Genomic DNA, 25206 nt, shown 5'->3' on the forward strand with positions numbered 1-25206 from the left:
ATAGTGTAGATCTGTTTACAGTGCTTTTTTTAAAGCAAGCATTTTATAGCTATACAGAAGATGCTTACAGGTCATGGTGAAGACTAAACTCCACCTGTCTCCAAATGACTGCTCTCCATTAATTAATTGTGGTGGTATGGGTTAACATTGTTCTTTAACTGATTCTAATTGTGAGGACTAGACAGGGCAGAAATCTCACCTTAGGTGAGAGCTGTAGAACAAAAAACATTGTGACTTAGAGACACACAATTCAAAATACAGGCTAAAAGAGATGAAAGGTAAACCACACATCTTTGAATGTAGTGCAAATAGAAGTTTAAATATAGTAGTAATTACTAAAATTAATGTCTTTAAGGATTTGAAAGATATTTTCAGACACTTTTTTTTAACTTAAGAAGAGCTAGTCCCAAAGACTACCAGATAACTGATGACTTGCATAACTGCATTATGAATCTCTCTTGAATTCAGGACACCAGTATTTCTAATAACAGTCATGAACAATTGAGCCCCAAAGTGACTTAGTCCCTTAGATCTCATCACACATTTTTAATATGAAAGACAGAAAATCAGCGTCTTAATCCACTCTGTAAAAATGTTCAAGTTTTCAAACACAGCAGCGGTTTTCTAATTCTGCTCAGAATGCTGATGGTTTGTTAGTGACAAGCAAAGGTGGAAGACATCTTCTATCCTATTGCCTTTGAGGTGTACTTAAACACTTCATCTTGGGTAAGGGGGAATAGTCTCACACTAGTCTGTTACTCCTGTGCTTACCTGTGCTCTGAATGGAGTCTCAGACACAAGAAGAGCTACACATCTATCAATGACTGGGGTTTGATCAATTCACTGATGCAATTACTAATACTGATGGTAACTAGCCTGTGAATCAAATCTCCCTGTAAATCATTAAACACTGACATAAAACATTTCCAATGCAAGCTGCCGATGACTTGTTCCTTAGAGACACAAATCCTACTTAAACCATTAGGATTTGTAAGGCTGGACTCTCTGTTTGGACTTTCTGTGTGAAAACATTAAAAAGTTTCAGTATCTGAAAAAATTCTGAGAAAACAGTGTGTGTGTGAGAGGAAGACTCCATCAAGGATGAATTACTTTGTATTTGAAATGAAAATATTGTTATGGAATGGTTAAATGCATTTTTTAGCCATGGAAAGATTTCTGACTGCCTTTAAAGCTCTGGTTTCACTTGGAGTGGTACACAGGCACACATTTACACCTCAATTTGTTCCATAGTTAGGATGGAATAAAATCTCAGCATGTGCTACAGGTTTTTTCTGTATTATACGTTCAAGTATTTTGCATGATTGGGTGAGAATGTGACAAACAAATGTACTGTCTATAACAGATCCAGTCCAACATTCTGCAATGTCTTAGCTTGTTATGATATATATATTTATATATTATATTTCTAATTATGTATATAGATATTTACCTTCTCACAGAGAACAAGATAGATTGGAAAAAAATCACCAAATACCCTATATATATATATATTTAATTATTATTATTCTTTATCTCCTTACTCTGGTTCATTTGACATTGTGTTGTCATTGTTATAGCAGATATTTTATGATACAGAAAGCCCATGGTTTTAACCTTGGTAAGAGATGTCTTCAGATAGCCTCAAGCCATTTCACTAGTGCAACACAATCCAAACTTCCTTAATGAAGAGATTTGGAGGTGATGCATGGCAACAGTAGAGGCCACCCATAACAAGCTTCACATAAAGCAGGACTTGAGTATCAGTGGTGCAAATGGAAGCAGGTGCCTGGATTCAGTGTTGTCATCTTGCAAATGTTAAAAAAGCTGATGAAGTACAGATAGATGATAGTGGCATTACATTTCAGTTTTACATAATGGAGTTATATGGGGCAGGTTATTCTTACTATGCCTGAGACATAAAGACTTGCTTATTTACTAGAGTGGAGACTTTTGTGTAAGGTAAAAATTATCACTGTGCCTAATTGCCATCTTGTGACAAAGATGAAGGGATATCAGCAAAAACTGGTTTTCTCAGGAAAATCCCTATGTTCCTAGATATATTCTGACTCTTCCCTTCCTTTTCTCTGTGGGCTTTCCTTATTGTACAAATTGTCCCAGATAAATGTTATAAAGAAGTTGTGGACACAGTGTTCCTCATCTAAACAACAAAAGTCTCTACTCAGTTTGTTAGAAGACTGCATTGTTGCTTCCCCTATGTGCCTGGGGATTCATGGAAATAATCTTCTTCTAAATGGTTGTACTTACGCTAAAAGCTCAAATAGAAGATTTTTCATGTTGTTATCAACTCCTTGAGCTCAGCTGGGCTACCTGAAATTCAGGAGAAAAAAATATCAGTCTTTATTATTACAAGGGATGGATATGAAGAAGAAACGTGTACCGTTTGTTGAGGGAAGCTTACTCTTACGTGCCTTTATCTGTAAGCTAAGAGTGTAGGCAAAGAGATAAGTTACAGAAAAAAGCCCAAACCAACAAAACAGGACATTAAAAGTCTGAATATGTGTAAGCTTACAGCAGCAGCAACATGAAGTTCACTTGCCTGCTTCTGGGTGTTGCATTTACCTCCTAAATACAGCACAGGCAGAAGTTCTGGAAGGCATTTCTCAACAGAGGCTGAAACCTTACCATGATGAATGTAGGTTTTTCCCAGGATTTCAGAGCTAGGACAGTGGTGCTTTTAAAGTTTATCTCCAGACAGATCTGAGCAGTGTGCAGTTTGTACATGCATTGTCAGTACTAAAATACACTGATGGGAGTCCTTCAGCTGTTTGGCAGACTTGACCACTGAAAAAACTGAAAAGAGACTTCAACATCCTCAAGAATAATAAGGCAAACTCCTCTTACAAAAAGTCACAGTGTCTTCACTGAACAGAAAGGTTAGGTAGAGCTGCAGTTCTGAAGTCTTAACAGTCTTATCTGAAAAAACTCTCATAGTAGAGCACAGGAAAAACAATTTCTCTGTCTGAGAAAGATAAAGGGCTGAGCCAACCCTGCTGGGATTAAAACAGTTGCACCATTTCATACTATATAACTACTATTTTCCATCATTGTGAAATACAAAGCTAATATCCAAAGCAAAATGGATACCAAGACATTGTGATATCAGCAAAGCCCAGATACTTGATTTTGGTCTGTTGCTGCCTTTTGATTTCCCTCCTCAGGGCACAGTGAACCACATTGGCTTAAAAGGAGATGGAAAACAGTTCATCTTGGCAATTGACCTTGACACTCCTCCTGAGCATAATCCAGGGCTTTTGTTGTTCTTGGGTATGGTACTTAGTTTTAGTGGGGTTTTTTAATAATATGATGCCCATAAGAGAGCAATGTTCCAGTGATGAGCAGGGGCTTAGCATGGTTTGATTTGTGCTATTCATCAAGGGGAGGCAGAGCAAAATTTATCTTCTGTACAACAAACAATCGCTGTCAGACCTCAGATAAAATGTATGAATTGAAGTTGAAATAATTTGCTGAGAGAGAAAGTGATTTTCTTTCCTGGAACATATTTCTATGTCCTTGTGTTTTCAAAGGCTAGTAGGGAAACTAAATTGTTCTGTACTGATGATGTCTACGTTGTATAGGTTTTTCATCCTGTGTTGAGATCCAGATGTTCTTTCAAAGAGGCAATAATGGTGTTTCAAATCACAAAACATAAATATAAATAATAAAGCACTCATCTGTGTGGCCTCAGGTCAAAGTAACCTAACTTGAAGAAATAAGATTGGAAAATTTGTGAATTTTACATCACTGGAATAATTTTTAGTAGAAGATATGATACATCAGATGTGTTAATCCATATAACATCAGATTTTCAGTGATGTTAAACACCTTTCAACTGGATCTGAGGGTAATTTCTTTCATTTAACAACATCTATAAACTATAGCTCTTGTCTTATGAGGTGTTTATTATATATGCTAAGTGAAGAGAGGATATTATAAAAAGTACAACATTTAGTTATATAATTAATGATTTTAATAAAAGTTTTCAGGAAAGGAGGGATCTAAAACTGCAACTGTGAAAGTCCTTCTATGGAGCTTTCAAGTGTATAGTTTGTGCTTTGTCCATGTTTTCTAATACAGAAACGGGAATTAACAAATTGCTAACAAACACTGATACATCTTTCAGCCGTTATGCATTGATATTGTAGGGAGAAAGAGATAGGAGAGGGAGAGCGACCTAAATTTTGTTGAGCTAAAAGACAGTAAAATACGTTATCATTTGAAAAGAGAGGAGTATTGTCATCACAGTCCTCTTTGGAGAGTTGACAAGCTCAGGCTTTCACAATAACATGTGTGTATCTCTTCAGATGTTTTGTGATTATTTTGGCTGGCTACTGAATAAATGATGAAAGTGAAGGGATTGTTTTCCAAAGTTAGGAATAGAAATGAATATATACTCCTCTAGCCAGTAAGCAAGGGTTTTTTCATTTGCAGATTCCAAAGATGTGCTGGCAAAGCAACTGTGACACTACAGCTTTTAATGTGCTTTTATCAGTGGGAGATCAATGAGACAGGTCTCATTGAAAATAATATCAGAACCCAAACTAAATAGGTGAATGTTATGTCAGTATAAGAGGAAAGGAGGAAAAAAAAATACTCGGGGACACACTGACAAATCTATTTAGGAATGAGGTAGAAATCTTTATATTTTCAGTGTGAAAGTTCTGGGAAGAATATGCTAACAAATCTGTCAAGTTGTCATTGAGAGTTTTGCTGGTTTTGGAGGACACAGAATAGACACTGCACTCACGTGTGGTACTACTCCTTGAGTTTCGGTACCATGACAGTAAGAATTGACTGACAGCAACCACTGACAGCAGTTTTCTGCACCTGAATTTAGGGATGCACTGAAACTACTGGTGCAAATGAGCTAAAAGAGGTAGTAAATTAAGAGTTAAATGCCTAGTGACTTCATATTATGTTGACATGCAAATACTCCAGCTAACAGTTTGTGCTATAAACACTCTAAGATGTTAAAAAATATATTAAAATACCTATTTAATTTGAATACAATGATATACTTCTTTAAATCTAAAAGTTCATATCTAATTAAAATAATGATTCTATGTCATTTCCACAGACTATTAAATATATATTTACAGATACCTAATTCCTTAAGTTTTTATTGGTTTTTAAACTTGACATGTCTAATAGCTTTTCCATTAAAGTATTGCATAACAAATGAAGTATTTGAAATAAAAACTAAGTAAAATTGTGTTTAGTCTAACTTATTTTTGTTCTTTGAAGGATGCTTAACAGCAAAATAAGAAACATCATCTTGAATCTTTATCTATGACTTAGAACTCAGAACTTCTGTCCTGACTCAATAAGTATTTCTAACCTAAAATTGTTTAATTAATCAGATTAATTAATCTGATTTTGAATAGCTCTTTTCTAGCAAACTTGAAGAATATGCACCTCATCAGACCCTTCATTTTGCAACATATAAATCAGAAACCAGTCTCTGTTATACTTCATATGTTTTTATTGGTATACTTCACATTCTACTACAGAAAATTATCGTTATTAGTCAAGATACAAAGCTGTTTTTCACAGTGAAATGTGATTTACTATTTAGTGTAAAGTCACTCAAATTGTAAGCAAGCAGTTGTCTTCTGCCTCTGACAGGCCCCTGCTTATTATGTTCTTGATAACTGTAACCTTTAATGCTTGCTCTCTTTTCTAAAAACATCATTAAGTGCAGATTAAATCATGAGAATTTTGCCTGCATTCTGGTAACCCTGGTTTTTGTTTTGTTGCTAATAGACTGAAAAATTAAACAGGGCTGGTAAATCGTGTTAAACCCATCTAAATCTCCACAACAGAGTCAATCTCCTAACATAAAATGGTTTTGGTTTTGAACAAATTCTTTTAACTATGTTCTTTTGCCAGGCTTCTCTGACACAAAATATTTAAAATCTAATACAATGTGTGTCCTGTCAAGGTGATAGACATTCAGTTCTTCACATTCTGGGTTACTGTTACTGCAGGGTCTTCTTAAAACAGTAACAGAAGTTACTCGCAAACTGTTAATAAATCAGAAGTATTTTTATAGTAGCTTGTGCATAAAAAAGGAAGATAAATGAGTAAAAATGTAAGCATTACAGGTCATTCTTACTTGTGTTCTGAAATATGGGTACAATCTGTTACCTAAACCAACCATGGCCATGTTATAGGGAGACTGCAGGATAATGAAGCTAGTTGATCATGTCAAAGTAATGAGCTGAATCCCTGGGTTAAGTATCATTTCCTAATGAAGTAATGTCTTTGGTACATCTGTTTGTCCGTCACCATGGACAAACATGATCAAATATTTAAAGCATCCCTTGATATTTCAGTAATTCTCAGTAATGAAACTGTATTTTTTTTCCCCTTTTCAGAACAAAAGCCTCAAAAACAAGCTCTTGTCAGGAAACAAGCTTTGTGGTATTCATGCAGAAGAGGTGAGTAAGGTTCTGCTCTTTTCTAAATCTAACATATCCAAAAGAAGCTTTCATCAAAATCTTTTGTGTTGAGGTTCTGGTATAGATTATCTCTTATATGTGTATAGTGAGTGTCCCTAGAACACTCTCATCTCAACTCATTTCTTTGACTTCATTAAAATCAACTCAAATGCATTAGAAAGAAAGCTGCAAACTCAAGTTTTAGACAAGTAAAATGAAGTTAGGGTATGCTTATGAAAAGTATAGATAGCTCTGTAGGTATATATTATATATTTGTAACATATATAGAATTGATATTTTCCCATGATGTCCATGCCTAGACTAAGATAATAATAGTTAAATGCCTTTTTTTTTAAATTGAGACAGGAAAGTTTTATGATTTGATTCATAGAATGTTTCATTACTTGAAGGAAAAAAAGGTCACTTCATGAAATCATAGAATCATAGAATGGTAGGGGTTGGAAGGGACCTTTAGAGATCACCTAGTCCAACCCCCCTGCAGAAGCAGGTTCACCTAGATCAGGTCGCACAGGAACATGTCCAGGCGGGTCTTGAAGAAAATAGAGGGAAAGAAATCTCTCCTGTATTGAAGAACAAGCTAGCAAAGATAGTTAAGTGGTACAAAAGCCATACATTTTTGTAAATGCAAAAATGTACAAGTAACTTGTACATTCATGTGAGCATGAAAGAGATTATTACTAGATATGAATCAGGTTTACTCATTTACAGTACTTTATTAATTTTTGGCATCTTTAATTTCTCTGAAAGCCATTGCACCTTGACAAAATGAAACAAGTGTAACAGTTTTCATCTTGAGTAAAGTTTTCATAATTATAGCTACAAGTTTTCTTCGTTAAAGACTCTGACTTTTAACTTAGAGGTCAGAACTCCTGAGGTCAAAGTAGTGATTTCTAATTACACTAACTATTCAGCCAAAGCGAAGATCTGGAATCACTGTTTCAGAGAAATCCTCAATGGTAGGAAATTAATAGAGTTTTAGGGTATTATTTTTCTAGCTTGTCAATGTCTCTGTTATCTTCCTATATCACCACTGTTGCTTTCAAACATGCCACAGTATATGAAGGCAAATATATTTTTCCCCTTCTTTACTGCTTAAAACATTGGCAATGTATGCAACACAGCTTTCTGTTTTCCCCTCTTTTTCAGCTTTATTTTTCCTAGCTACATAACATTCTACATGTTTGGTGATTGACTTGAATATCTTTATCTTGATCATGTCTCCTTTAATATCTGAAACATAAATGTCTTTAAATTAAATGTATTGTAGTGTGATAAATCTGTCTGATAGAAAACTAAACTTAAGGTAACTAACACTCAAGACAACAGATTGTGAGTATATTTTAAACATCAAGAGTCTCAGGCTTTCTGAATCGTCCTATCAAATTTGTGGAGTTAATGCTATTAGAACAAGAAAAGATGCTACAGGAGCATAGTCTTGTTGTCACTGTTTTTCCACTTAAATAGTGTCAGACAGAGAACTGCAGTATATTTTGTGCTCTTTAATTAAATACTATACTCAGCAAACATAACAGCTATGTGAAATCAGTAACCTTTTAGTTATTAGATCAAATAATCTTTGTGGATAGAGATGCCTACCGGGAAGCTCCTGCTTCATTCTGCTCTCACAGGCTGCATGCAAATAGTTTTAGTGAGCCCTATTTTTCTTTGTTGTCCCAGTGCATAGATTGGAGCATTCCTGTGATCCTACACAGTTTACATGGCTGGGTTTTCTTCTCTGAGAATTAAAAGCTATGGAGAGAGAATGGCAGGGTAGTGCAAACCTCAGGCTTCCTAGGGCACGGCAAGAGGCCTGTGCCAAGGAAATAGTCCTAGATGGTATGGTTTAGAGATGGCTTTCTACCTGTCTCTCATAGAGTTTCAGTTCTGTAAGTCCTCTCCCTAGAAGCACAGGAAAATTCAGACAACAACCAAGTTTAATCACAAAGAATTACAGATCATAAATATACTTTTGCATCACTTATATTACACACAATACATTTAGCTCTATAACTCTCAATTTCATCACAGGTTTGTGATTTAGCAAATGAGTGACACTTCAATTGTAACTCATTTGCTAAATCACAAACCTGTGATGAAATTGAGAGTTATAGAGCTAAATGTAACGATTGTAACAAGCAATTGTGCTTGTATGTTACGGAGACTGTGTTTTCTTAATCACAACTCATAGAACAATTGAAGTTGGTTAAGGTTTTCTCATTGGTCTAGTTGAATGCAATATATTCCATAGCTCTACTCATTGCATTGTCCAGATCAGAGGACACTGTTATTGGCTCTTTCTGATGTGTAGATGAAATAACAGAGGTACCGTTATGGAAGAAAGAATTGAACTGAACTGATCTTGGCTATTGTTTTCAGATGTTATGGAATACAATAACCAAAGTTACCTTACTTCTTAAATGGTTTTAAAATTTTATCTTTAGATTCATTCATCCTTTCCAAAAGTTTTTCACTGAATTTCACTGCACCAATTGGAAAGGCTTCAATTCTTTCTAAAATCTCTAATTTGTGAAAATGCTACCATCTGCATGCAATATATATTTCTGGATGTGCTGTTTCAGTAAATGTGGAATAGACTTCTAATCTATTCCAAGGAATTCTAAGCATTTGGCATTAACTAACGTGAGAGAACTTAATGAGTGTAAGTTGAGACTGTGGATTTTACTAAAAAGAAATTATTTTGACAGGATTTTTAGATAAAGTGAAATAATGCTCCTTGGATAGTTGGATGTAGTATTAAAAACCCTCTATTTCTGATATATTTTGTGTAAATAAAGGAAAGAATTATAGAACATCCCTCAAAATTAAGGATATATTTAACAATATTTAAAACAATTATAATGTTAAGCTGATATAAATCAACTATTCGGAGAACACATCTATTGTGTGTTCACATGGTCACAAACTGAGAACCTAGTTCATTTGGATGACACCTGGAACTCCCAGGTCATTAGGAAGAGCCTATGTTTGGTATGGTACCTTTTTCTCTCTAAGAAAATTGGTTACTTTGAAGGTGATGTCTTTGACTATACTTCATGAAGAGTATTAACATCTCATGTCTAAGCCAAACAGCTATTCACAATAGAACTAACTCATTATGTGCATTAGATAAGTAATTTTTTACATTTTCCATGATACTTTTGCCTGGTTTACATATGCTACTATGGAAAAGTCATTGACATAGATTTTGGTTATTTCTCAGCATTTTAAATCTGATCCAGTCCTCCTGTTATCAGAACCTGCTACTTGTTTTTTCCCCATCTTAAAATCAAATATTTAAAATTAAAAACAAAAAAACCAAACCAAACCAAAGCCCTGATTTTGTTATCTTCACTTTTAGTCAAAAAAGATTCAAGCCCAGCTGAAAGAACTACGTTATGGGAAAAAGGATTTGATTTTTAAGGTAAGTTTTCTTTCACTGTACTTAACTAAAATATTAGAGTTAATATAGGATTGAAGTAATCTAGGAGGACAATAGGTGCTTGTGTTACTGTAGTTCTAAGGAATAATTTCTTTCTTGCCATGCTGAAAAGAGTTCAAAGCAACAGACAGACATAATATCATAATGCTATCTGATAAATCTCAGCTGTTTTTGTCTCTTTTTGCTTCTGAAAACCACTATAACAGGGAGAATGATTTTTATTAAATTGCTTTCTCTGGGGCAAGGAGGAGAAGATTCAAAGCTTTAAAATTAGTCTGATGTCTTTGCTTCTAAATAGACAAAAGCAGTGGCAAGTATTTAGTTTAGAAACATCTGTATTTATGTGCTCAGATGGTATTCTAGTTTCCTGCTGATGACCAAAACCTGATGCTTTATTCCATACATTCTTTTTTTCATCCTTCTAACTGAACAATAGAGTGTTTTACAGCTGGCTCTTGTTTTCCTTTGATTAGAAATCCTCCATGCCAGTGTCAGTTATTGTTAACATTTAAAGCAAATCTTTTTCTGTGTGATAAGCTTGAACCATGGAATGTTTGTTCCTTGGGTCCTGGGATGCAAATTCCTGCAGTAGACTGAAACATCTTTACAAGAACTAAAGTTACTAGAATAAAAATGAAAAGTTTCTGACTTATACAATCCAAATGAATAGCCTGTCTAGATAGCATATATTAAAAAAACCCTCAAAACTCAAAAAAACCTTCTGAGAAGGGTGGGAGGGAAGAGGACAAAACACACAGACATTTTGCTGAAGGACATCAAGTCCTTCTTACACAGGGAAAAGTTAATCCTTGTTAAAGAAGGAAGAGTGAGATTCAGATGACCTGACTGTAGGCTGCTAATTGAGTAATGCTTTTACTGCTGGCATAAAGAATGAAAATAACTAGTCATCTTCAAAGTGGATAGAGCTAGAATTGCTTACAAAGTAATTCATCGCAATGTGAGGTCCAAATTGCCTTCTGGAAGTATTTAACTCTGTCTACTGTCTCTCTATTGTATGCATAGTGCTGTAAAGATGGAATAATGTTACGCCATGTCAAATATAGAGTGTGATTTGGGGGAATTATTGTTTTCTTCCTTTTTTTTCTCCTATACCAGTTGATTTCAAGTTTTTTCAGGACTGTCATAAAACTCAAACCAGAGGAATAGATTTAGAGATAAAAAACTAGGCATATTGTACATGTGGGCAGTTTAATTTTAATTCCAGTTAGCATTAAGAAAAGAGACATATTTTTCTTCAAATTCAGTTTAGGTGTAATTGAGTTTGAATGGAAGAAAAAGATTATAATTTCTAATCTTGCCTCAATATGAAAGTGTTTTCTTTGACTGAAGCAGAGGATTGTTCATTACTACTATCTACTTATTGTTTTCATCATGCTAATGTGCAGAGATCTCAAAAATGGATCTGAATTATGCCACTTCGTGTAGCAGTGCTTTGCAAGGGAATGCTTGCAAAGCACTGCCCACCCAAAACTAGCTTACAGAAGAAGAGGAGGAAAACACAAACACAAAGAAGTGAATAAGTGGGGCGGGCTGTCTGGCAAGTCATTGACATATATAAAGTGAGACCCACTTCCTCCTGATCCTAGTTCAGTAAACTATGACAATGTGGTGGTTAAGGTACAGATGTAAAGATCAGGGGTTTGTCATGGAGGCGGAGGGAGTTGCTTGTGGTACAATACAGGCAATGCATCTGGTGTCAATGTGAAGAGAAGCAGTTCTCATCTGACTGGATAGGGATGTCTACACCATAGGTTCCACTTCTAATCCTTGGAGACTTATTTAGTACTGCTATGGGAGTCTAGGAAATATATCTTCTCCTAAACACTATGTTTACATTTAACCACATGAATTATGCCTTAAGCTCCTTAACCTACATTGAATAGACATAGCTCTTGAGTATCAAAGAATACCAGGGCTACCAGCTCAGAGGTAGGTCTCAAGTCATTCTGGTAGGATTAATTCTACTCTGAATGCATTTACTTGCAAAATAGGGAAAATGTTACTTGCCTTATATGGAAATTCTGAAATAATGTAATTTAAAACACTTTGAGAACCTTGGATAGACAATATTGATGAACAGTGAAATGGACTCCTAAGTCCTGTGTACTGAGAACTGCATGTGGAGACACTCGGAACATCTCTTGACCACGTGCAGTTCTGTACGAGGTTGACCACCTTATTTGCTGATTAGATGTAGCCAGCAATATTTTCATCAGGTTTATTTGTTGATCTTTTTCCTAAGAAAATTTCATTTATGAAAAAAGGATAACAACAAAGTTGTGCTATCTTCCTAAACAATCCTGTGAGATGTGGGGAAGATTAAACTCAGTGTGCTGTTTTGTGTGAGTTTCAGGTCTGAAGGCAAACACACTGAACAGAGTACAAGCAATTTGATATAGAGCAGAAAGCTTTGTAAATATGAGTGGCCTCTCTGACCAGAGAGAGACCACTAGGTTAGGGCAAGAACAGGTGGTATTTCATTTCTAGTTGCTTTGATACTAGAAACCAGACAGATTTCATGATTATAATTGATGTTGGGGTTGTTTTGTGGAGCTTTGATTCTAATGAAAGGTATGTGTGATATCTCCTGGCTGCTAGTTACTCTCATGTTAGAGGACTTCTGCCCTTCCCCCCCTGCCCCAAAACATGTTACCACAACATTAAATATTACCTTTACTCTTTGTCTTACTGAGGATAGGGAATTCTCTTCTGTGTTCAGTACTGAGTGTTGCAAGCTTTCCATAGCAGTTCATCAGAAAGATGTATACTTCAGGCTCTTAGATTTCTAAAGGACTTGAGGGAGTACTTCAATTTGGGCCCATTACACTATTGCTTTCTGTGGTGAAACTAATTGTGCAGATAGTATGTGAAGTAACGAGGGGTTGTTTGCTTTTTGTTTTTCTTAATCAACACCAAGAAACTAGTTCTTAAGTTCTATGTTAGCAATGACTCTGTTCTGGCTGGAGCTCTGGAGATTGTGGGAGACAAAGGGGGAAAAAATAGCTTTCTCCTTTAATACTACAGTGAATTGATAGAAGAATCTACTTTTAACAGTGTGTGACAGTAACTTAACAATTGGTGGTAAATGTAACATGAGTTCATCATATTTGGCATGTATTTACTCTTCTTATATTTTCAAAGTGTGTTTTGATCTGGTTGATTACTTGTGGCATGTGTGTATATGTATTTATATTTTTCTCTCTCTCTGTAATATAATGTCATACAACAAATAACAAGTGAGAGTCACAGAAATTGTGATGCACTCAAGGCTACAGAGGTTGTCAGTATCTCTACTGAGATTAGAATTTGAATTCCTGTCCCTTTTGTCAGAGTTCAGTCCTTTAAACTGTGCAGTTTGTTGTCTATGAAGAGTTATCAACATTTGAATTTTTCTTTGTATTTTAATGAGAAAAATTAGGACTTTTTAACAAAAATTTTCACTCAGGTTTTTCATTTTATAGCTATCTTTGCAGGCAGGTACTTACTAGTTCTGAATGTGACCAGTCTTGGTTGCAAAAATTTAAAGATAGTCCTAAAACTCAGATTCCCTGAAGTACTCTTTAAGTACTTTATGAAATCATGGTCTAGATTTGTTTCAGGCATTCAAAACCACTTCTTTTTAAGTTATTCCTCCTTCATTAACGGTCTTCCCATCATTTGTCTGTGCTGTCCTAGAAGTAATCATGTGGTTTACTGAAGTAGAAAAGAATTTTAAATAATTTGTGGGGATTTTTTTCATGAAATTCAAACATATATTTGTGTCTGTTAGGAACATGAGATGAAAAGTAGATCTAGCAATAACTTTCACTCTCAGTTTTTACAAGGATCTTGTATAGAATTTCTTTTTAAATGTACGAGATGAGAATGAGTCTCCTGTTATGGCTTCAGTATATCTTTGTTTACTTTTTCTGGTGATGAATTTCTAAGGATTCTGCTGCAGAGTTTCAGTAGTATGAATTTCATCTAATGCTTCATCTGTCTTGCCTTTTGTTATTTAAATTTGGAGGCTAAATATATTCTTAGACAGTCCTAAAAAAAAGCAAGAAAAATATCCAAATGTGAGCAACATCTGAGTATGCTTAGCCTACCCATGTGCCCAATGTTTTCCATAGCAGAATTTAAATTTAAATAAGCAAGCGAATGGCATCTGCCTTACAACAAATCAGGTAATTGTTAATAGATATTGTGTACATGCTTTTACCATGAGCAGGATGGATTATAATTGTACACTCCACAATTGTCAATGTAGAGATTTACAGACTAACCATGTGCCTGTGTTCCTTGAGAACTTTCCTTAGAACTTTCCATGTGGTTAGAGCCATCAGATGCTCAGATAAGAGCAACAATGTCATTTATCTTCAGTTCTCTTTTATTCTCTGGAATAGTATTTAAGGTACTGTGCACTCAGTATCTCTAAAGAATTAAGCAGAACCATATCAACATTTCAGATTAAGGCTTGTCTTATAACTGCTTACCCAGACAAGAAAGAGAAAGCAGATTAAAAATAATGTGGATTTTCTTTCAAGAACTTGTTTCAAGAAGTAATTTCTATCAGGGAGTTCCTGAATTAACTTTATATATAAGAGGCAGAATTTTAAAGTCTTAACTACTTAAGCTGACTTTTATAGTTAAAACTAATTTGCAAGTTCTTTGAAACACATAGTGGTACAAGAATCAATTCCTTATTTGGATGTGTTAAAAGTGATTTTAAACCATATATTTGCTATAACAAATAGAGTCAAAGAATAGCAAAACTATGTAAAATGGTTTTCACATAATACTGGAAAGTCTGAAAATATTCTTACAGATTTTTCCTTTTAAATACATAAGCCAGAAAAATTACTTTGTATTTACTGAGATCAAAAAACCTCATACACATGTGGCAACCTCATCGGCAATGATTTAGTTTTGGCAAAAGCTGTTTCTTAGGAGGCTATGGAAAATAGAAAGGGTGTTCTATATTCTCTGACTCCAAAAAGTTTAAATTATATGCACATGATTCTTTCACAACACTTAACTAAGTATTTAAAAAACAGAAAACTCTACAGTAGTACAAACTATGTATTTCCTCTGTATTGATCTATTCTAGTCTATTAGCCTTAGTAGTAGAAAAAGTTCTCTCATATGTCTTCAATCTCCCTTACTGAAATTGTAGCTTATTAATTATCGTGCTATGTCTCATAGACTCAGAGAGTAGATTGTTTTTCTTTAAAACCCCTGCCTTTAAAGCAATATTTTGCATATTTTGAGATTATCCTGTATCTCTCCCTTTGTACTTCTTTTTTAGAATAACATGCATAGATTTTTTTTTTTTCCAGTCTTGCTTCTCAGTTTGCACAACATTAATGCTTCATGTTAGTTGCATCTGAACTTGTTTTCTTTTGATCTCTGTCCATTTGCAGTGCCCTATAATGGACACCGAAAAGGATTTTTGTACCCACAGTGTTCTTTTCCACAAAAACATTGCATATTCGGCAGTGATTTCATCTTGAGTCATTCATCCCTACTTTTCTAAATTCTATATTTGTTTTATTGATTATTCCTGCCTGTATTTAGCATCTCATCCTTGTCTTTAGTAAAAGTCATCCTATTTTTTCCACTTTGTCAGGGTAAATTTAGATAAATTCAATCTTCTGTGTCACACAGAGTTCTGGTTTGATGCCACTGGAATGTTTAACGAGTATATGTTGAGTCCACTCTTCAGCTCATGAATGATGTAGATACCAAATAAAATTCTGTTCCCTACAGAGGTAGCCTGATTATTCTAAGTACTTTTCCAAAAAGGAATGTTGAATTAGTGGATCTATAAGTGGACCTCTTCAATTTCTCTCTTTCTGAAGATGGATATCGTACACGTTGTTTTCCAATCTTCAGGTTCCACATCCACTCTGCTGAGTCTGAACAATTAATTGAAGCAATTAATTGAAACAATTAACTGAAAACTCTTATCAATCTCTAATTGGATTCTATTAGAAAGAAAAATTCATTTCAAATCCCATATTTAAACATTTTCTATGTTGTTGCTATGATGTTATAATCACGAGTAACGTGTTAATGTTAACCCATGATGTTAGCAGCACATGAGGTGCCTAAAGATCCAGACAGAATTGGCTACTGAAATACACTTACAGTCTATTTACAGGCATGAGAATTTTTTAATATAAAGAGATAAGTGACATACAAGCAAGTTTAAAGATATTATTGTATATATTTCCCAGTAAGGACATTGGATTATATATTAACATAATTCTTTTATGTTCTTATTGACACAACTCTCCTATTCTGTATTTTTAGTGATTTCATGCAGTTTTAGAAATGACAGATTTGTGAATACCATTTCACTACTTAGTAATTCAGGTCTGTTAGTTTATTGTCAGAACGTTTCCACAACACAGTTTTGAGCATGAAAAAAAAATGTTGTAGCTTTTAAAATTCACTGAAAAATGCAGTTTAAAAAGTTTCTATATGGCCCTGAGAACGTTACCTGAAGAATATGGACTTGCATTAGACAGTAATGCAGTCTTAGATAGATGATCTGAGTTACTGTGTGGGCAAGACTACTTAATAGCTAGCATGGGACAAGGCTTCTTAAATCAGCAGTAGCTCCGTGTTTACCTGGCAGTGTATAGCTATTTCCATCAACTTACAGACCTGGTCCAACTCCCACAAAATGAGGAGAGGCTTACTATTGATATCAAATTGAAATTGACTGGGACATTGACTGACATTTTCTTCACGTTTTAATTTTAATAATGATTTTGAGTGTGCCCAGTAGGGTTGAAAAATTTAAAAACTCTGTCACATAAAGTACTGAAAAATTCCAAACTATTTAAGTGGTTAAACACCAACCAACCTGCCAAAACTCAACAGAAAACCCACCACCACTATCAGCAAAAGCCATCAGTAGATAATTTATATTCCACTTTATCGTGCTGTCTGTGAAATAAATGCTAACAAGCCTGTTAAAAAAACATTTTTTGGCTGCAGTAACAAGCATGTAGTGTTTGTAATAGCTGTACAGCTGTGCAACCACATCACCCACCAGACCTGAACTGTAACCCTTAATTATTCTGGGAGTGGAATTCGTATCCTGCTATTAACATGGAGTAGACCAGGAATCAAATAAGACTGAAATGTTAAGGTGGGCAGTACTCCTTCTGTCCTCCCTCAGACCATCGAGGACAGAGGGAGTAAGCTGTATTATGGTTACTGCAGCATACCCAGTGTTTGGTTGTACTAAGGGGTCCTGTTTCTGGCACTTCTCAGGGGGGAAATCGAGTTTTCTGTCCATTTAAAATCAGACTAGTCTTTTCTTTTTGCTTTACATATTTACACCTGGAAGAATTTAAATATGGGCAATTTGTGTAATGTGATTCACAATGAGTAAAAGGTAAGGACATTAATTTCAGTGAGTTAGAAAAGTGTATTTTGCTGACAGTAATTGCTCAGTGCGGTCTTTCAGAGAATGAAAAAAGTATTTATCTCACTGTTTCCTCTGTAAGACCTAATTCAATGAGCAAGCCTGAGAGGAACTGAATATTTTAAAGTTTTCCTAGGCTATGGTTTTTAATGGCACTTTACTTCTTATCAGAATTGGCCTTGTATAGTCCTGCTGGTATATTGTTCTTTTTCTTTATTCAATATTCAAGCCACATTAGTTGAATTAGACTCCCTAAAAATCTTCTAAAAAAAACCAGCAGTGAACCTATTGCAATATTAATTCAGCCCTAATCATAGAATCATAAAAGACAAGAATTTTCAAAAAGAAACTTGGTTGTTCTGCACTTTTGAGACTAAGGTGTAAATAAACATCAGTACTTTCATCTAAAATGAGTGGTTCATCTAAAATGCGTTTTTAATGGCAGTGTTTCATTTTCACTTGATATCAGTTGGATTGATATCACTGGCCTACTGGCTCAGTAATATGTGAAATCAAATAAATGTTAATGAAAGTTACAGAAAGAGTCCATCAAAATATGACATTACCAAAAATAAGACTAAAGCTTGATAAATAATGCATTCACAAAGACTTTATTTATATCTACAAGCCCATCCTTTAGAAGAGTATCTTTTCACCATATGCTGAAAATGTTTTTCTTCATGTGAGTAGTGTTATTACAATATGTTAGATGAACTAATTGTTTCTAATGGCAGGCAGCAATTAAAGGAATTAAACACTTTTTCTCCAACTTGATTTTTCATATATCTGTGGTTTTGTTGAGTACAATGTGTAATATAGCACCAGATATTCCCTACATAGAAGCAGCAGTCACTGCTTCCTGTCAACTACCCAGATTTTCAGATGCCTGTGTAATGCATGTGTTGAAGGAAACAGGACACTGAAATTTGTAACTTGGATCACTGGAATATCAGAGCTAAAACTGTAGCACAGATGGTGATGAACAGAGACGTTGCTTCCTTGTCTGGCCCAAACCGTGTGGCAATCCATCATCTTCCTTGTTATTCTAATCCTTTAACAATGCCATATCACCAGAGATGCCATCCTGGCCTCTCATTTATCATGTAAACGATGTTTTGTGTAATTTCCTTTCTAATGGCAGTGCTATTTATTTATTTATATAGATACACTGTTTTTCAGATCTTGGTTTTCATTGATTGAAAATGAATTAATTTTTATAAGTGTACTGTAAAAATAGTTTAGTCAGTAGCAATAATTGAAATGTTAATGAAGTGAGAAATTACTTAGTCTAGTTCAAATGTCTAATGAGAACTGTTTCTGCATCGGCTAGAGCCAAGCTTAGTGTTCTCTTTCAAACATTGACTGGGACCAGGTTTATGGTGAGTGATATTATGTACCGTATGTAGTAACAAATGCTAATTTTACTGAATTCTATTAAAATACTGACAGATATCAGGTGTGAGAAATGGGATGGAGTGGAAATTGGAGACTGTGTTCATAAGACGCTTCCCTACCTCTGGGCAAGCGTTTTGACTTCTGCTCTAAAGTGAGGTTGCCTAATCATACATGGCTTTGATGAATGAAACTGGCTGCTCTGATAAATCTGCCGATAAATGCCTAATCCTGTTTTAAAATGTGACTAAGTAGTTCTTTACATAAGCAGGGAACTGAAAATTCCATACTTTTGTTATTTCATCAGCCCATAAAGCCTCTGCCTAATGCTATTAAACATCCCCTGTGGTATCTGCTGAGGGCTACAGGCTTGCAATACACATCAGCCATGCCATGCTGGAATTACAGTCATTGCCCTAACACAGAGACCAAGTTAACCACATTTTCTAGATTTTATGCTAAACAGCATCTAGCATTGAGTGGCTCTACGTTAAGCTATGCTGCAGTCTGCACAGTGAGTATGAACTTGAAAAGCCTTTCAAGAAAATAAAAAAAAAGTCTGACAAGTTTCTGGCTGGAAATGAACCTCAGAAACCTGCTGAGCATGAGGTGATGCTGAGGAGAAAGAGAATGCTTGCAAATATTTGGCCAAAATTAAAATATGTTACTTCAACTGAGAAATAAGAGCTTTATCCCATTATTCTGTATGTACAAAATGTGCACTGCCTATTCAGAATTTCAGAGAGAAAATAGAATGTGTTAGTCCAGTGTCCTGCTCAATGGTTCCCTGCATAAACAGGGAAAACAACTAATGGGCTGTTTTTGCAAATACAGCAGTAAACCTGTACCATATTCCTTTTGGCAGCATAACAATGTGCTATTAATGACAGGGCTGAGAACTGCAGGAATCTGTGAGCTTCTGCTTTCCTAAAGTGGAAAGTCCTTGCAGAGAATGTATTTCCCAAAAGCATGCAGTGTGTTTGAGAGTATCTAGATCCTAGGGAAGGGGAGAGAAAATCACTTTATTTACTGAGTATTTAAAAGCATCTGCTGAACTCCTGAACTGAATACACTGCATATACATTACTAAAACCTCAGATCTCCTCCTGAAGGGCTATACAGGAAAATAGTGTTCTGTCATAACATTCTGCTTGTCTGGCCCCGACTTTGACTGCACATTTCCCAAAACACTTTCTCACTATGTAGTTGCATAACTAGTTATTCTTGTGAATTATCCTTTCATGTTTCCAGGGAAGGAGATGGAGAAGGAAATCAAGAGTTAACCATTTGTATATCAACAGATAGTAACATTTCATAAAGTGTCTATGTGCATGAAGGATTGGGTGTTTTATAATTCCTCAGTTTGTGTTATATTATGTTAAAGTTAGCATCTCAGTGTGTAAAACTTAGGTGTTTCAGAGTACAAACAGGGGTCACATAAATAAACAAAATCATGTAAACTGTTTGGATACTTAGAATTTTCTGACTGGACATTATGACATAATTCTAAATACTTTATAGCATGGAATTACTGTTGCTATTGACATTGAAATTAGAGTTCCTACATAAAAATGCACTTTTTTTCTCACAAAAGAAAAATCCCTTGAGATCTGGTCTTTTTGCAAGCAATTCTGTCCCACTTCATATATATTACTTGTAAAGTTTATATACTTTTCTCTCTCCTAAGCACTGCAGGAAAACATGGGAAAAATGCATTGTAGATTACATCAGCTTTTTCTTCTTTATTCCCACAGGCACAACAGCTAACAGATCTGGAGCAAAAACTAGCAGTTGCAAAAGATGAGTTGGAAAAGGCAGCCCTCGATAAAGTAAGTGTAACGTAATGTAAACATCAGCTGAGAATGTTTCAGTGTAATTTGACAAAAATAAATGAAAGTTCTGCAATGATTTAGATGCATACTTAATTGCATGGACCTGGGTGTAATGCTACTGAAACCAGTGGAACTAATTATGATGCATGAAGTTAAGTACAGGTGGAAAGTTATTTAGGAGGAAGGCAATCAAATTAGAAATAAATTTATCAGAAATTCATAGAAAGCCAAAATGCTCTAATTCTTCATATGCAAAAGTACACTAACGAGAAGGTGCCTGCAAGTAATGTGAGCTTTTATCTGAAAATTAGTCACAGTTCCAAAGAGGATGCAGTGCAGAAATGGATCAGTCTCTTGTTGGGGTGGTACTGATATGGCAGAGCTAACTCTTCTGTGGGCTGAGGTGCCCACTTATGTCAGGGAGACCATGGGGAATCCCAGGAAAGCTACAAAGCAGGACACATCCACTCCTGTCAGCTCTGCAACTGGGGAACTTTTTTCTAGGCTTGTGGAAAGAAAATGTCATGCGATAGTCAAGTAGTTTATCAGAGAGGAAAAAACTTCAATGCATTATCAAGGACTACTCTTTTGGTTTGGTTTTCTAGTATTTTCAGATTCCATTAGACATTTTAAAAAGCACACCCCTTGCATTGGAAGACTTTTTCTTTAATTTTCAATATTGCAATAATCCTCTTGAGTGAGGATTTGCATCCAGTATTGCAAAATATAATCTATTCCAGCGATGCTCACAGTAGCATTATTCAGACCTCTGTGTGATCATGTTATGTCATATCATTTGTTTCTTGTTAGTACATCAAATTACTCCATATATTTAAAAATTACAGATGTTCCTTCTTTGCTCAAATAACTCTCACAGACATGGTATCTCACTAGTGTCAATACACTGTCTATGGCAATAGCATGGAACTTAGAGTACTATTAAAAGATACTGTCTGAAAATTAAAAGATTTGCAGCTCACTCAAATGACTTCTCTGACACTATGTTTATTTATTGTTAAATATTGTAGAATTTTAATTTAGGGCTCAGTTATGATTCTGTAGGCTTACCAGAAGCTCAGTATCATCTTCTTTTAAATTATCAAGAGGGTCTTTGTATGGCATCATTACTTACATGCTGAAAAAGTGCAGTGGAAGTGACAAGCAAGAGGAGAAAAAGCAGGAAAAAAGGAAAAAGTCAAAGTTCATGCCAATGAGCACTGTGAGGTGGTTTTATCAGACTAGAAATACATATTTTTAACTAGTTTAAAGTGCAGAGTACTAAGACCATTTAAGCTGTAGGTGTCTTTTCCTCCTTAAGAACTTTTCTGTATGAACTATGAACTGAAAAGGGTTAGAGACTGCCAATGGTTCATCCACAGCCCAAACTAGTATGTTTTGAATCCAATCAGATGACAAGAGTATAAACAGATCTTGGAAATCTGAAGACATGCATCATATATTGGCAGCACTTTGACCAGCAAACAGCCTATTTTAACCACAATCACATCTATGCAAGGTTATTGAGAACCTTACCAAATGACGTCTCAGTACTGTTTCTTTCAGTCATTCTCCCATACTGTCTATTTATACATTTTCTCTCAGGAAAGTCAAAGTTGAATTATGCTACCCACAGAATGAAAACAAAATAAACTAGTCCGCTTTTACCTTTAGAATGGCAAAGTGTCTGGCCATAACCAATGCAGAACAAGTGCTGGATGGCAGGTGTGGGAGATGAGGAGATAAGAAATTATCCAGAGGGATTTCTGGATTGGAGGAGTGTGGTTTCAGATCAGGGTGATTTGCAGGGAGCACTAGGGTCATATAGTGCTATAATATCTTCAAGCAAAATTAGTCTGCTACCTTTGCCAGTTTGGTGTCTGAACTTATTTTAACTGTGTCAAATGGTGATTTATGTTCTCTGTGCAGTTATTTCTTGAAAAAGTAGGGGAAAAGGCATATTACATGAAAAGAAGCCTGCTAAGATCTTCTGTTGTCAATTAGAAATTGAAAGATCCCTGAGTCAGATGGACAGAGTAATCCTTTCCCTTTCTACACTGATATTAGGTCAGGGACATATCAGTCTGACTCAAGGTTCATACATTTTAATAAGTAATTCTTATGAAGTGCCATCCTCTTTGATGATAATCCAGCATTCTTCCTCACTGCATACATCTTAAGGGAAAGCCATTCAGTTTTTCCCATTTGCAAACAAACCAAAATCCATTCCATCTCACATTTCTTTGATTTGCCTTACACTGAGTATTAGTAGTCTTTTTTATGATTGTCTTTGATCCTATCCTTGAAATGTACCCTAATAACTGGTTTTGTTAATTTACTTTTTAAAGATACACTCAGATTTTGCCAGTTATGAGATACATTCAGGGGAAGTTTATCTGATGTAAGGCATGGAATATTTGTTGAGTAAATAAACTAAAACAAGGTGATGTACAGTGAATGCCGCTGCTTAGGGTTTATGTAGCTGTGAAACATTTTTTACACTGTACATGGCAATATTTCACATAGTATGTAGTGTATAATATTATTCATACATACATGTCCTGTCAAATTTTGCCATGACATATCTTGATTTATATACCTTTAAAAAGTCTTTTGAAGATTGAAGTACACTGATGTAGCCTGTGTCTATAGGTACATTCTCAATTAAAAGAATAAGAGCAAGGCTTTTTTTTTAAGACCAAATGCTGCCTAACTCCCCCTGAAATGGGTGGAAGGAAGTTACCTCAGTATCTAACATTTGACTCGTAAGTATTTTTCTGTGATGGAGCAAAGATTTAACATGAGATTTCCTCAGTGGTGTAGTTACCTCACTTTTTTTTACTGTCTTGGCTTATTTCAGTGACAGACTACTGGTTTCACTGATACATCTGTCTACATTCCTGTGAGTGAACTAGCAATGTTCTAACATGATTTGCAAATACTTTACCACCTAAAAGTTTTGGTTCAGCTTGATGGACACTAGCAGATCTAGACAATCATATTCTTAGCAAATAAAAACACCTATGATTTACTTACCATACACTGAAACAGCCCAATATGGTCGTGAGAGAAGTCATCTTTGTTGGATTAAAATCAATCTTTATAACCTGTGGAAAAATACCAATTATTATAGACTCTACAAACAAGACTCTATGCAAGGTCTGTGTCTGTAATACTTGTGAACATTCACTTCTTTTTAACTATTGTGTGCAAACTTCTGGGAAGTGTATGGTATGGGGTAGATTGTATTTTTGTTTATTTTCAGAAAGTATAATATTTAATAATTATTTGCAATAATCTATGTGAATAAAACTGCATGGAGGAAAGGGAAGAGAGCAATGACTTTCTAGACAGTTTGGTGTGTAATGCACAGTAACCTAATCATATAAAAACCCTGCTTTAAACAGCCTTAATTTCTTCTGTTAATATGAAAAAGCAGCATGTGCTTATAAATGTTTGGTTTAACACAGAGAGAGATAAAGCAAGCAATTCTGTTCATAAGAACACATCTTAGAGAACTGATGGTGTCTTATTTTGCCCAGGAGTCACAGCTGAAAGCTCTGAAGGAGACCGTGCAGCTTTGCCTGTCTTCTGTTCTGCACAATCAGCCTCCCACTACGAATCTAATCCCTTCAAAACCAGCTGAGAAGTTGACATCCCCAGTTACAAAGGGCTCAAAAGTTCCATTTCAAGTGACAAGCACCAAGGTATGGTTTCTCTCTTTTTTTTTTTTTTTTTTTTTAAATAAACATGTCTTTGAAAGTTTGTCCTGCAAGAGCGTCAAACTGGAACTAAGGAGGATTTTAAATTCATTGAAAGATTAGGATGAATTTTGAAGATAATTCTAAGCCTGTTTCTGATGTCAATAAACTTTTTTTAAAGTTGGGAAACGGCTACTTTTTTCTGTTGAAGAAGGAAAGTCTGTCTATCATTTGCTAAATGGACCATGTCTGTATTGCAAATCTACAAGGAAGATGGATTTGCATCTAAAGTAAGTGAGGATGCAAATTTGTAGGATTATTTACCTGTCAGGCACTGATAGTGAGTCTGTGGTAATATAGCATTAAACAGTAAGATAGCTTCTGCTTATCACATTTGTGGGGAGGTTTTTGTTTTTTCTTGTGAAAAAGGCTGATATAAAACCATAAAACAGTCTGGGAGGGACACTCAAATCAAATATGCTAGAAAGGATCTATGAAATTGATAATTGGCTGTAGGGAATATCCCAATCATGCAAGATGGGAAGGGCAGTTGAGGAGAAAACAGGAGGAAAAAAAAATAATGAAAAGCATTTTGATTCAATAGATTAAACCATTTTAATACAGACAAGATTTACAGTGATTAACACCTGTCCTAATAATTTTCATCTCCAGGATTGCGTTTTGCTCATGTGTTCAACTGATTCAATAGATCTAGAAGATATCTGTGATTCCAATTAAGAAGGAAGTTTCATAGAAGAATGACTGAAGGACACTTTAATGTCCTCTTTAAATTACAAAACTCTTTCCTAACATATAAACAAGAATTGCTAACTCATAGTCAATTTGTAATTTTTATATGGCAGCTGATGATATTCACTGTTAGTGCAGAGGCTGAAGCAAAGTATTACTAGTCTTTCTGTATGTA

The 25206-nt window shown here is 35.1% G+C and overlaps 1 protein-coding gene across 1 annotated transcript in view; it reads left to right on the plus strand.

Moving 5' to 3' along the window:
- LUZP2 (leucine zipper protein 2) overlaps positions 1-25206 on the plus strand; it is a 171433-nt gene that overhangs the window by 104746 nt on the left and 41481 nt on the right. The window contains exons 6-9 of the mRNA XM_062000202.1: positions 6396-6458; positions 9838-9900; positions 20506-20580; positions 24123-24287. Coding sequence (XP_061856186.1) covers positions 6396-6458; positions 9838-9900; positions 20506-20580; positions 24123-24287 — 366 coding nt within the window. The remainder of the gene's footprint in view (positions 1-6395; positions 6459-9837; positions 9901-20505; positions 20581-24122; positions 24288-25206) is intronic.

Source organism: Colius striatus, chromosome 7, assembly GCF_028858725.1.
Source record: "Colius striatus isolate bColStr4 chromosome 7, bColStr4.1.hap1, whole genome shotgun sequence".
Taxonomy (NCBI): domain Eukaryota; kingdom Metazoa; phylum Chordata; class Aves; order Coliiformes; family Coliidae; genus Colius; species Colius striatus.